Source organism: Anser anser (assembly GCF_964211835.1).
Source record: "Anser anser genome assembly, chromosome: 1".
Lineage (NCBI taxonomy): Eukaryota > Metazoa > Chordata > Aves > Anseriformes > Anatidae > Anser > Anser anser.
Genome location: NC_139720.1, coordinates 123,064,597 through 123,078,823, shown reverse-complemented (window position 1 = coordinate 123,078,823; position 14,227 = coordinate 123,064,597). Strand labels below are relative to the sequence as shown.

At 36.4% G+C, this 14,227-nt stretch overlaps 1 protein-coding gene across 24 annotated transcripts in view; it reads right to left on the bottom strand.

The window, feature by feature from the left end:
• The window catches only part of DMD (dystrophin), a 1,241,706-nt gene that overhangs the window by 345,182 nt on the left and 882,297 nt on the right, over nucleotides 1-14,227 (bottom strand). For all 24 annotated transcript variants that reach the window (XM_083850706.1, XM_083850697.1, XM_083850709.1 and 21 more), the window contains one exon: nucleotides 12,257-12,365. In XM_083850706.1, coding sequence (XP_083706832.1) covers nucleotides 12,257-12,365 — 109 coding nt within the window. The remainder of the gene's footprint in view (nucleotides 1-12,256; nucleotides 12,366-14,227) is intronic.

Below are 14,227 nucleotides of genomic sequence, written 5' to 3'. Positions count from 1 at the left end.
CAAAATCTAAACCCAATTAAACAGTAGCCTGAACTAGGTGTGATTTTCAACTTGTTCACAAACCTTGAAATACATTGGATGAAAATCAAGAGAATATTGTTTTTTTTGTGCATCTTGGCAATAATCTGTAATGCTAAATTTCCAGAGTGGAAATAATAGAAATGTGTCATGAAATTTAAATTCAAATATTAAATGCAGAAATAAGCAGAATGAAGTCAACTGAAGGAAAGCACTTTTTCCCCCCCCTTTTATTCTGCTTATTTCAGTGATGTGTGTCAAGAGAGCGTCAGACTGACAGCTTTGAACTAATCAAAATCTTTATTTAGCTTCTGAACAGGAACAGAATGGACAGTAAGAATGACAACTTTTCCAAAAGCTTCAAACCCCTTCCAACACCCCTTCTCAACTGACGTCCTTAAGCAGAACCAAATCCTTTCACACGAGTGTTTCTAGCTGTTCTTGCAAATGCTTTAAGTAGTGTCAAAGTTTTGATTTTGCAGGATAACCAAATCAACCAGGTCAAAGCTTTTTGATAACGAAGTAACACAGTAACTAGATGTAGATTTTTGCGTAACTTGCATCTCTAGCCTAAGGATTTATTTCCACAGTTCACAATACCAAGTAAGACAGATGACAGCCCTAAATCCTTTAGATAATGAGTAACAGTAACATACTACTACTAAACTTCATTTCTGTTTTACTCAGTGAAACTCACCTGCATTTGACTCTGAGGAAAACAGAAAAATACAGGTAAATAATTCAGGCACAGTGTATGTAAACATCCAACTGACTGCACTATGTGTTGTGTCAAACGCTTTAAATCCGCATTACTCTACCTTGTTGTGACTCAAGCAGGAGCAGGTAGTAGAAAATCAATTAAAGATTGTAATATAGATCTCAGCTATCTCATTATGCTAATATCTCAGCTATCATTAATAACTCTTGCTCTGCTTGGACCTACAGTTTTATTCAAACCTCTCTGAAAGATACTCTGCTCGAAAGTTCAGCCTCTTTTTAGTAACATAGTGTTGTCATGGTATTCCCTGTGAACCCTTCCTTAGGCAAAGTTCAACATGATAGATAAGCCCACTAAAAACTGAAAAGTGAAAGGCTAGGGTATGAATGGATCACTTGCATTGAGTGTAAGAATTAAGCAGACACTGAAACTGAAAAAAGGTACCCACAGGAACCTTCCCTATAGCAGCTAAATGGTGGCTCTAAATTCAATTTAAAATATAAAAGTGATTACATTAACAAGGTTAATTTAACTATTAACACACACTTAAAAAGTTAGGTGAAAACAATATTCGAAAATTAAAGTGTCACCACTGTGGACTCATTATAATATTGAGATAATGCTTTAAAAATAGTCCAGGTGAAAAAAAGATTGAACTTACTGGTAAAGACTTTAAAATCTTCTTTTACAAAAATACGTTCTTGTTTATGCAAACTGCTTATCAAACATAACTGTTTGATTCTTCTTTATCTTCATTAGCTTAAAGATTACATGAAAAAATTTCTGTGATATCATCACCAGTAAAAATAATAATTTCTTGATAACCACTGGCATATTCTTTACAAATAAAAGTTGACACAAATACTGAGATATTGGTACAATATAAATTGGAAGTATGTTAAGGCTAATCATTTACTGTAACAAAAGCAAAAATATTCAGAAATGTTTGTGTGTTGTTTCCCAAACAATACTGTCTTATATCTTAATTGTGATATGAAGTGCCAGAAAACTCCCAGCTTAGACAAACAATTTCTTTCTAGCTTGCCTGAGTCCTGTATTGTCATTATTGATTTGAGTCTTCTCCTTAGGTTCACGCGAAATATGTTCCACAAGGCAAAGAAGAAAACTTCTTGAAGTAGGAAATTCAGACTCTCAATTAAAATGAAAAGCTAATACCTAAAAATGATTACCTGTCTTTATGGATGACTCAAATCCTCTTTTGCTAGTTTTAGTTTGTCATTTGGTGAATTCTTCCTTGTGAAGATTTCACATCTGGCCAGAGAGGCTACAGAACCTCAGATTGCATATAATGGTTTGGTTTGTATAAAAGAAGATGAAGTCGTACTTTCTCTTAAATGATTTATATACTTATCAGTTGAAACACCAAATGGAATATAGGAATTTTGGATAAAAGTATTCATTTTCTTCATTCACTTTCTTCAAACTTTTGACTAAGCTGCTTTATACATTCATTCATTCATAATATATTAATCTTAGATAAAGAGTTTTACGTCTGATAAGGAAGAAAAATTTAAAAGCATTCAATGCATATTTAATATTCATGCTTCAGGATGACATTTTTTTTTCTTTAAGCAATGATGAAATAGAGATATCCCTTTTATATAGAAATTAACATTTCAACCTTTTTCATGAGACCTTTGAAAGGAAACCTCAGGAAGTCAGTGCACAAGGGAGTCAATCTTACGGGAAACAGAAGCACTACAAACTCTGTACTGTAGTAACATTTGGATTCTCAAAGAGATTTGTGATACTAAAAACTAATTTAAAACGAATGTATTTGTAAAACAGTAATCATCTGCTATACAAAAGTTCAGTCAATGGAGCTGATATTTGCCATATAAGGACTAGTTATACATTTAGTTTTTAAGTATAAAATTACCTGGATGGTTCTTAAAATTTTTTAATTAAAGGAAGGGTTGAAGAAAATGTTGCAGCCTGTTTTGGGATCTTCTGAAGCAGCAGATGGAATCGATACAAACAGTCCCCTTATTAATTATAAATGTAAGTTATATATAACTATAACTGCTTATTTCTGCCTATACTTAAATTCATATTTTAATAGTGAAACAAAATTTCTTTTTTAATTTTTTTTTCTTTTACCCACTGAATATTTTCAGTAATTGATTTCTGCATCCCTAATTAACTTTCTCAATATATAGCAAGACACACCGTCATTTCTAGGCAGTCTGAAGAGTTCCAGTTCAAAGAGTCAAGCAGCCAAACTTTTTTTTTAAACAGCTTTTTTTTTTTTAGTGCAGTAGTATCTGTACCTCTACAAAAACTCTACAAAACCTTTTTTTTTTTCTCTCTTTTTTTTTTTTTTTCCCCTCACAAGACAGGAGTCTTTTAAGTAAGCAGTTATTGCAGTTGTTATGGAAGGTTTTCATGAAAATGAACACTTTGTACTACAGGAGTGGTGGTGTTCCTTCAAATACTGTCACATACTTGCCTTATAAAAAATGTTGTGACAACATCTGTCACAAATGATGCAGGCAACTCTCATTATTCCTTTTGTCAGTAAAAATAACAAGTTTCTTGATTCAGTTTGCAGCTTTCAATTGGACGTAAATCTGTATGACAACAATTTACATTTCCAGTATACCACTATTGTCATGTAACTGAACTTCAGCAGCTAGTTCTTTGATACAAGGAAAAATACATAGTGCCAGCAGCTCCAATTTCTACAGTCCTATGAAAATCAATCTGAAGAAGCTTTGAAATAATCAGTGCTGAAGAGTTCAGGTACTAGCTAATAAGGCAGCATTACAGTATTCATGCAAAAAATTCCAAGTGTACTCTTACTCTTAAAGAGAAAAATCCTGCACAATTCAAAACCACTCACAGAAGGCTAGAGAAGGCAACATCTTCAGTACTACTTTGTTTTTGACAAAGCAATTCCTTAAATCACTGCAAGCACCTTCTTTCTTCTTCATCAGAAATGTTAAAATATCTTGCCTTGTACTACTAGTTCATGAAAATACATGTAATGCTTACTTTTCAGGTCAAACTAGCCTATTGCTTTTGCAGCTATTCTAATTTGACCATAGGAAAAAATGCCGTTGGGAACTTATGTGCCCTCTGACCACTAATCTACTCTTGAAGGAAATACCAGTACTTCAAATCTCAACATGCGTATCTCCATCACTACGTTTTCTGCTACTCCACGCTGACACAAGTGAAGAAAGCAGTCTGATGTTTCAGTGACAAGCTTCATATAAACAACAGGACTAAAGAATTTTATGACTGGAGTAGTAGAGAAGATTATCCATCTTTTCCCTCATCTTAGCTTTCCGCAGTTTAAGAAATAGGTCTTGCTTTCTTTTAGCACAAAGTAGAGCAGAAAGGTTAAAAACAATTAAGCTTTGTTCCTCATAATAAGCTTTGTTCCTCATTCCATGAGGCCTCCAGTCTGCTCGTGATCTGTGAACGCACTTTCTCATATTCTTTGGTTGGCTGTTTCTCTGTAGAGCAGACTTAACTCTGCAGCAGTGCTAGTCACTGCAGAAACATTAGAAGGATGTCAGTGCCACTGCACTTCTCAGTAGGATATGACCAGTATGGCAATGAACACTACACCTTTCGGAAGGAAAAGCCAGCTTGCTTTCCTCCTTTAAAAAGACAAGTCAACAAAGAACTACACAGAAGTCAAAAGAACTATGTGCAGAATGACCTATCGCTTTCTATTACTGTAGTGAATAAAAAAGATTTTCACATAGTGCAATTGCCAATAGACCTAATTGCTATATAAAAGGAAACAGAAAGGAGAGATTACTGCTATTTGCAAGCCCATGCCATCTAGATAGCCAGGTATCACAGTAATTTAGGTAACTGTAACACAAAAAAAGAGGTAGAATAAGCTTAAAGCATGAAAAAAAAAAAGTGATCTAAAGCTAGAAAGAGACTGATTAAAACAAACAAACAAACAAAAGCACAAACCACCATTTAATACTTATTTGCTAGGAACTCTAATGAGCTGAGAAACCACTTTTCTGTATTTTCTGGGATGAACCAGTTCAAATTCTTATTCTACCTATCTGTGCTATAAAATGATGCAAATCTGTTGATGCCACATTTCTCAAAAATTACTACCCTGTATTCTGTAGAGTGCGCTGAACATAGTTCTGGAGAAAATTAAATATTATGCATAATATTTTCTGAGCCATGTCACATGAGCCATGTAAACAAACAAAAATACCGTATCTATAACTTAGTTCTGTGCTCTCATGTGGTATAGGTTATCAATAATATGTTGATGAATTCTGCAAGATGGTATCATCCACATTTAATGGAGTTTAATCAAAATGGTTCCTGTCCATCCTGCTTCTACTAGCTATTGATCAAGAAATCAAATGAAAGAAAACAAGCTGTGAAGCCCGCTCCTCAGAAGAAAATACTAGACCATATTTCAAAAAGGGTGTAGGTGAATGTGGTCCTTTGAAAGACTGATGATAGCATTACTCTTACTTATGTCACAAATCTTGACAGCTATACTTCCAACAACTTGTTACAGAAAAGAAAAAAGACAGACCTAGATTCCATATTGTCTTTAATAACAGTGAATCAGCCAATTTCTATTTCCACATTCTGATTTACATTTCATCATAGGTGTATATGTAATAAAAATTCCAGGTAGTAACCCACAGAGTTTTATTTAATCAATTGAGCCCTGAAGAATCAAAATAAAGGTTCACATTCCCTTTGTAAACTATACTGTCACATCTGTTTATCACAGACACTTTCAAAGTGCAACCTATAGTGAGACCCCTGAAACAGAATGTTAAATATAAAGTGGTAACCTTCTCTCTTTTGTTTTAAATCACTCTTTTGTGGTTTAAGTAATATTTGGTATGTATTTTTCCACCTGTCAGATAATCCAGGAACAAATCCTCACATCAAGACATGCTATAAAGATCAAGATAGAAATTCTGAGAATCATAGAGATTTGTGTTTATAAACTTGCTTATTATGTTTTCATTCACACAGCTCTGAAGGCATAGTGTCAGCTTTTTATCCAGACTCTTTTCATTACTTCTCCCTGTTGGTGTTGCAGTACATGCTGTGAATGACCTCCAGAGATTCCTGAAGCTATATGCAGAAAGAAAATTGAATCTGAAAGCTTTATTAGACAAGTTTGTCTTCAGCTTGTGTCTGTTGTCAGCTGTATTGAAAAACAGAACTGCTTGTGAAACTGGGTCCTGACCTTGAAAAATCTCCAATCAAATGGTAACAGATTCAGTTTTGTGCCATATTGCTATTTGTTTGATGTGGCACATGTGTTAGAAGTGAAGAAGCTTCTTAATGAAAATCAGATGGAATGATCAGACAACTTCTTTCTTGAACACAATGGGGAAATGATATATGATATGATGCACACATAACAGGGCCAACTCCGGTTGGTATCTGTGAACCTCGTTGCTACAGAAGCCTGTAGAGTAAAATGACCAAAAAATCAAACAACCTAAAATGGCTTATATAAATTATTATTTATTCTTTCCTCCGAAGATACAGAGCAACCAAAAGAAAAGGTAAAGACAGTGATTAATTCCTTTACTATTCCACTTTACACTGGAATGAGCAATCATTGTTAGGCCAACTGACATAAGAGCCTACTCTTATTGCTCACCACCGATTCAAGAACTCAAGATATTCTCTATGACACTTCCTTACCGCATTGTTCCCTGTTCACTTTCTTTCCTATATTTTGCTTCAGTAAAACATTTCATAGAGTTAAACAGAATTATAACTGATATTAAAAGCAGACATTTCCCTTAAATTCCGCACACACAAATATAACAAGCTATACAATTCTGGACATGGTCATCGTTGGAAATAGTATTTCTCTCTGTTACAACTCACATGCTAGTGATCTCATTTACTGGTGTCCTAAAAGGAATGTTACCTAAAATGGACTATTGTCAGTAGCACTGCCTTCTAAACTCAGTGTAGGACTTGTCTAAACAGATGTAAGCTGGGGATTCTTAGCTGTTCAACTCTGTGGAGAATGGTTCTGAAATATTACCTACTATGTCCCCCACACAAGCATTTTAATAGTTGATAGCATAGTTCTTTTAAATGGTGAATAATATGTGCAATGTATTTTTAAAATACCAACATGTTTGCATTAGTACTGAAAACACTGTAGGCGCACACGTTCCTAGACTGCTCAGTCTTCCCCAAGGAATTATTTTGGGTATGCTTGGTCTCAATTATGCTATGCCAGCTGCTATAAACAATACAGAGTCTCTAACATCTGATTTGTACATTTGTTTTTAATTTACCCTCTAAATGCACATATTGTTACCTTTTCAGGTGCACATAACGAAACACACAAGGTTTTTAAGTCTAGTATTTGAAAATTCTGGTAAACACAGCTCTGAACTAGAACATACCTGTTCACTCAAACACTGCGTTCAATGTATAAACAACAAATGCTTCAGAGCACATTAGCTATAAAATACTACAGAAAAGAAAATAGCTTTTATTGTGCATTTTTGCCCAAAACTGGTTGTTGTCATTTTTTTTCTTTTCTTCTTTTATTTTTTGTCTTTGTCTCTTGAAAACAGAAACATGGCTCAACTTCCTTTCAACAGACTCAGCTTGATGCAACACTCCTCTTCATTCTTCCTAACTCATTCTAAATCCTGAAAACCTTCTCCTCTGCAGTTTTTGGCTCCATGCCTGCAGTTTCCAACTCATACCCCGAAAGCAGATTATATGGAACACACAGAACACATTTGATCACATACATTAGAAGAAAGACACCTAAAGCTGACAGATAGTGGAATGAGTGCTGCTGAAGCTTTCTTCAATTTTTGTGTATTAAATATACAATAATTAACAACACACATAATGCATTTCTGCCATATGCCTCTCTAACCCTGCTATAACCTGTAAAATGAAAACAATTTTTTAAACAGACCTTCTGAAAGTAATTCTCTAAAGCATTAAGGACTGCTGACTTGTAGAGCTTTAAGAAGCAAATAACTTGAATTCCACTTAATTTTAAAAATAATTTTAACATTGTAATTGACACTATCACTCTGATTTTTTTCTTCATTTCAGTCGTATCTTTTCTGTTTATATTTATTAGGCATTTCATGCAAAAAGACAAAAACTTGTCTAAAAATTCAGGGAAAAAGTGAAACCAACTATACACAAGGACATCGAATAAATTAAACTGCAGGAATAACAATATAAAGTAGCACTCTCAGTTATATTAACGTACATGTAACGTAAAATCGGCTAACCAAGTATTATCAACTGTTTTAATTCTATTGTTTTTAAGGTTTCCTTATCTTCAAGTAAAGCATAATTTAGAATAAAAACATATCCTTTTAAGAAACTGTATTTTCAAGTATAACTCTAGACAAAAGTGGCCATAATTTCCCCCTAACATCTTACTTGATTGAAAAATGTCTTCCTCAAGAACAAAGTTAAGAACGTCTCCCACGCTACATGGGTTTACAAAGCACTACATAACTTTACCTAACTTTTTAAATAACTACCAAGGTAGCAGTTCAGTACAAAAGAATTTGTATGAATGCTAAAGATAGTGTTAAAATTTGTCCTATAAAAGCACATTCCAAAATTGCATTTCTCTCCACTTAGAATGCTTTCAAACTGCTGGCTAAGCAACTTATCAGTTATTTGTATAGAGATGTTGACACAATTTCATGTTGTAATGTCAAGTACAGATAGTAAGTGTGATTTCCTTCCTGAATCATCCTGTCTTGGAAGTCAATTTTTGCTAAGGTTTTGGAAGTACCTCTCAGCTAAGTACATTTTGCTAGCTGGAAGAGTAGTTCTTGTTCATTATGCCCAAGGGCACACTGGCCTGGTGGAATATCAAGAATATTTTTTTAGTACTTATTCTGCCAAACAAGCTCAAATACACAGACCTAGAAATAATTAACAAAGGGTCCTTTCCCTCTATTATATCCACCAGATGGTATATTTAGTAAGACCCTCTGGCTGAGTTCTTGTAGCCAGAGTAGACAAAATGACACCTGACAGGGTAGTAGAGGTTAGCCAATTACATCTTCATTCCCTGGTCTCAGCAGAACAGATATCAACATTATTAAATTCTGATGGCCACATCAGAAGTCTCTATAGAATCAGGAAACAAATAATTATCAACACGAGATAATTCCATTGCTTCATAGAGTCCTTCCAAAATCATTTTATGCATCATTCTTTTAAAATGACCTCAAATGAAAGCATTTGGATGTGGGGAGGCTTCCATTTTACTTCTTTGAGAATATATTTTCCTGACATCATAGTTCAAGTAAAACAGTAATTCCATATGAGTCATAAGTTTGGAGGGAAAGGGTGGTAGGGAGGCCTCTTTCCAAAGACTAGTGCTAACATTCAGGCTTCTCACTGTTTTAACTGCAGACAGAAGGTGAATATCCCCAGCTGTGGTGTTTCAGGTAGTACACATTGATCATTGATCACATCATCATCATTCCTTCGACAAAGGAAAATGCCAGGTTCTGCACCTCGGACAGAGTAATGCCAGGTACAGGTACAGACTAGGAGATAAGTGGCTGGAAAGCAGCTCAGCAGAAAGGGATCTGGGGTTGCAGACTGGCAGTAGAATCATAGAGTGTCTTGGATTAGGATCTAAATAATCTTAAAGATGATCTAGTTCCAACCCTCCTGCCATGGGTAGGGACACCTTCCACTAGACCAGGTTGTTCAAAGCCCAGTCCAACCTGACCTTGAACACTTATAGGGACGGGGCATCCACAGCTACTCTGGGCAACCTGTGCGAGTGCCTCACCATCCTCAAAGTAAAGAATTTCATCCTTATATCTAATATAAACCTACCCTCTTTTATTTTAAATCCATTTCTCCTTGTCCTATCACTACACTCCCTGGCAAGGAGTCCCTCTCCTGCTTTTCTGTAGGCCTCCTTTAGGTACGGGAAGGCCACTATAATGTCTCCCCAGAATCTTCTCTTCTCCAGGTTTAACAACCCCAATTCTCTCAGCCCGTCTTCACAGGAGAGGTGCTCCAGCCCATTGATCATCTTGGTGGCCTTCTCCGGACTTGTTCTAATAGGTCAATGTTCTCCGTGTACTGGGGGCCCCAGAGCTGAACACAATGCTCCAGATGGGGTCTCACAAGAGCAGAGTAGAGAGGGAGAATCACCTCCTTTGACCAACATGAGCCAGCAGTGTGCCCTAGCAGCCCAGAGGCAAAACGCATTTTGGGTTGCATTAAGCACAACATAGCCAGCTGGTCAAAAGAGGTGATGTTCCTGCTATATTTATACTCTGAATATTGTGTGCAGTTCTGCGCTTCATATTATTAAAAGGATGTTAACGTACTTGAAAGCATCCAGAAGAGAGCAACAAAACTGGTAACAGGGCTGGAAGGCATGTCCTGTGAGGGGAGCCTAAGGTCACTCGGGTTCCCTAGTCTGGAGAAAAGAAGGCTAAAAAGTAACCTCATTGCTCTCTACAACTTCCTGAGGAGGAAAAAACCTGGCTGGACATGACCCTGAGCAACCTGTTCTAACTGACCCTGCTTTGAACAAGAGGAAAAGATGTCTCCACAGGTCCCTTCTGAACTGTACAGTTTTATGGTGATTCATATATAATGATGCTATTGCAGTAAACTGACCCAAATAAAGAAAAATTATGAATTAGCGTTACAAGCACAGGTTCAAATTTTTAGTGCTCTTGGCACTAGAAAGGAAATCAATCTTACTTCCTGCCTAATCCTTTATAGAACACCAGTGCTTTCATTTTCTGCATGTATAATTCCATCTGCTGAGTCTCAGAAACATCAGTAGTCAAAGCCTACATCTAGAATTAAGGTAAACGATTAATTTTGCAATTCTTTGGCTAAAGATTAGTTAATATAGAAACTACTATATTATGTGTTCTCCTACCATTCTGTGTTCTATCTGTTGTTCAGTTATTACCATTTCCTTTGAAACAGCAAATTCACAAGCACTCCCTCCCCCCGGAAGCTGACATAACCTGCTGACATGCAAAACTGACACAGCAAGTTTAGTGACCCAGCACAACAAAAATTGATTACACATCTCCTTCAGTTCCCCCATGTCATTAAATGAATTTCCACAGCATCCCTTAGAACAAAATCCTGTAAAGCAAGGATGCTGCTGTGTTATCAGTTAAAAAATAAACAAATAAATAAACACTAGTAGTATTTAGCCCTTTTTAGAAAATCTAAAAGATCACCACTGGAACCATGGCAGTTCTAAACGGCTAAATCTAAATGATAGTTCCTGTTTAGTAAGACTGAATATGCCATAAGCAAGACATCTGTTTTGTTTGAATTAATATACACAACTCTGACAGAAGTTGGACTGTCTTACTGAATATTCTGGATTCTTTCTATGTGGTGTAATTATTTACTCCCCTGCAAAACAATTTTCCTGCTTTGCTGTCCTAGAATGTCTAGTAGAAGGTACAAAATTCTCCAGTATCCGTTTTTTCTTACATGCTACGCATTATAACATGTTAAAAGCAAGAGGGATCAACATCCTACAAGTAATCAAATCCCAGGTGACTCCTGCAACTGCATCATAGCCTGCGTTACAGGCAACCTAACAGGAGAAAACATTTCTCCCAAATCTGAGCAGATCCCCAAGCAGCTTTGCAACTTGTATAGGTGAAAAACACTCTTCAGCCAAGCAACTGAGATAGTTTAATATCAAGTAAAGAATCTTAGAGACTTTAGAAACTCAGACTTTAGCCCAGTGCCTCCGTTATATATTTCTTTACAATGCATGCCTAATCAATATATTTCAAAGCAAAGCAGAAGGAAAAAAATCCATGGATCATGGAGATAAAAATGAGTTTGTAGCTCTTGCAAAGAACCAGCAGGTACAAAGTGATATTAGAAAAATATAATAAAAATTTTGTCAAATAATTTAAATGAAATGGAGAAAAAGTCTCTTTTTTACTCATGAACACAAGACACCCACAAATTATATCACAGACATAACGTTTAACTCCAGAGTTACATCTACCACGTTATCATACAACTTCTTCTATGAATGTTCATGCTTTGTCTTGAAACAGTCCCACTTCATTGGCCTCACAAATATAAAATGTATTTTAAGAATTTCATTCTGTGACAAATTTACACACACTTGGCCTGTACCATTATTATCTTTTAATTTAAACAATTCGTCTCCCTCCATAGTATTTTCTCCATGAATACATGTAGAAAGTCATCATCTCTTCATAGAATAAAGACACAAGACTTCGAAACAGTAGTAATTTGAAAAGCACGCTGCAATCATTTCATCAAATCTATAAAATAATTTGTCTTCTGCTACACATTACATGAAATAGAAACAATATAAAACAAGTTGAATGCCATAACAACACACCTCCCATTTACAAGCTAAAGCTGAAATTTGTATGGATGCATGAAGAATTAAGACTGTCTCAACCCATTTTCCCTTTAACTATGTGATTTGTAACTAATTTGAAAAGATGTACATATTGAAGCACTTACAGACACCTGGAGAGAAAAGGCCAGGCGCTCCTAATGCTGGCTTTTCCTTTAGTTGTCGAATTAAGTGGTTTATTGCCTTCCAGTCAGCATTCAAGTCTTCTAATTTTTTCTAGAACAGAAGATAAAAATACATTAAATTTGTAAGGCATAGATTAATTTAACTTTCCCCTTTTTTCCATCTGATGGACCACCTGAATTAAAAAACAAACAAAAACAAAACAACACATGTAGAAACAGCAATGAACTTTCACAGGTAGGAGAGAGGGAAGAATTGACTACGTCCCATTTGGGCTGCAAAAGAGCTTCATGGTGTCAGGGTCCTGAGGGCATCTTTCCTCCTAGAAGTTTGGCTGCCGTTGCTGAGGGCCAGCTTAAAGACAGCACAACTGCCAGACCCTGACTGACTCCCTCAATCAAACTCAGCCCCTTCCCATCCCCATGGCACTGCCCACCCACCTGGGTCTGGGTCTGTGTCTGACTCTGGTTCCTCTCACCAGGCCTGATCCTGACCCCGCTCCATGGGCAGCCCCCCAGCCTGCCCTGCTCTTCGGCTGGGGGTGGCAGGACGGGCCCTGCCCTGCTGCCCTAGGGAGACCCTTGGTTCCTAGCCCCCAGCAAGCAGCTGGACTGCGCTGCTCCCTGAAGAACATAGGGAACCCTGGGGTTCCCTAGGCCTTAGGGAACAGGATGACTTCCTCTTTAACATACGGTAGAATTTCTTTTTTTTTTTTTTTTAATTACCCTGAACCCAAGACACTCATTTTTCAAATGGGGAGGTGAACTGTGTATTTAGAAACATGTCAATAAAATCCCTGCAATTTGGAATATCAAATGCAGCATGCATTTTTCCACCTATTCTAAAAAAAAAAAAAAAAAGTCTTAGGAGACCTCAGGGAATCGTAAACTTTGGTGTGTGGGCACACAGTAATGGCTAAACTGCTACTTTTAAATAAAACGTAAGTGAAAGTCTGGAGTGTGAATTACAGCAGTCCTCAGATAACCCTAAGAGACATTTAGACTTGAAAATGATGTTTCTACCCCTCTTTCTTCCTTGCTCTAGGGACTGCAAAGTAGGATGAAGCATGTTAATTATACGCTGGCATCTCTAAACTCTTAAAATGAAGGCTGACTTTTTTTTTAAGCTGCTCCCTGATTACTACAGAAAGCAGTCCAGTATACCAGTGCCACTCAGGGGTGCTTTTAGTATTCTTATGTCCTAGTCACAATTAGATATATAGCTTGAATAACAAACCAGCCATGATGGAAACAGGATGCCTATTAAGAAAGACGTTTAATTACCTTGAATCTAACAAGACAGGGGGTCAGTAGGACAGGGGTACGGTACAATATGCATTAAACTGACATAATCATGCACACATACACACACTCAAATTGCACAGTTTTATATTCGGATGCCTTGGGAGAGCATTTAGAGAATTTGCCTTAAGCTTTGCCATAAGTACTCTAAACCTGTAAAGTTCTTTTATATCTGTCACCAGTGGAGGCTAGAATATTACTTGGTATTACCTGAACAGCTTTTTGTGTAAATGCTTTTTGACAGGACAAGAGAGAATGAATACAATTCTGCACTACAAAATAAAAATAAATAATAATAATTTTAAAAAATTTTCTATTTGCAAGAATAGCTTAAAACCTGCATTAAGGGTAAAATCAAAAGTCAGGAACACCAGGGATTCCTTGATAATAGACTATGACAACTGTACAGAAAAAGCAATCAAGTATGCATGATAAATGCAACTTATCATATGACAATTCTCAACGACACATCTTATTTCTGTGTGGATTATGGGACCACAGACACACACTCTGGACCATGACTTTTTTTTAATTTTTTCTACTGTTCTCCAGAAGAACCTCCATCCAGAGTTTAAAAAATGCAGATGAATGCTCCAGTATCTATTGATTTGATATTAGCAGAGAGCCCTTAAAAATAAAAGCTGGGGGGGATTA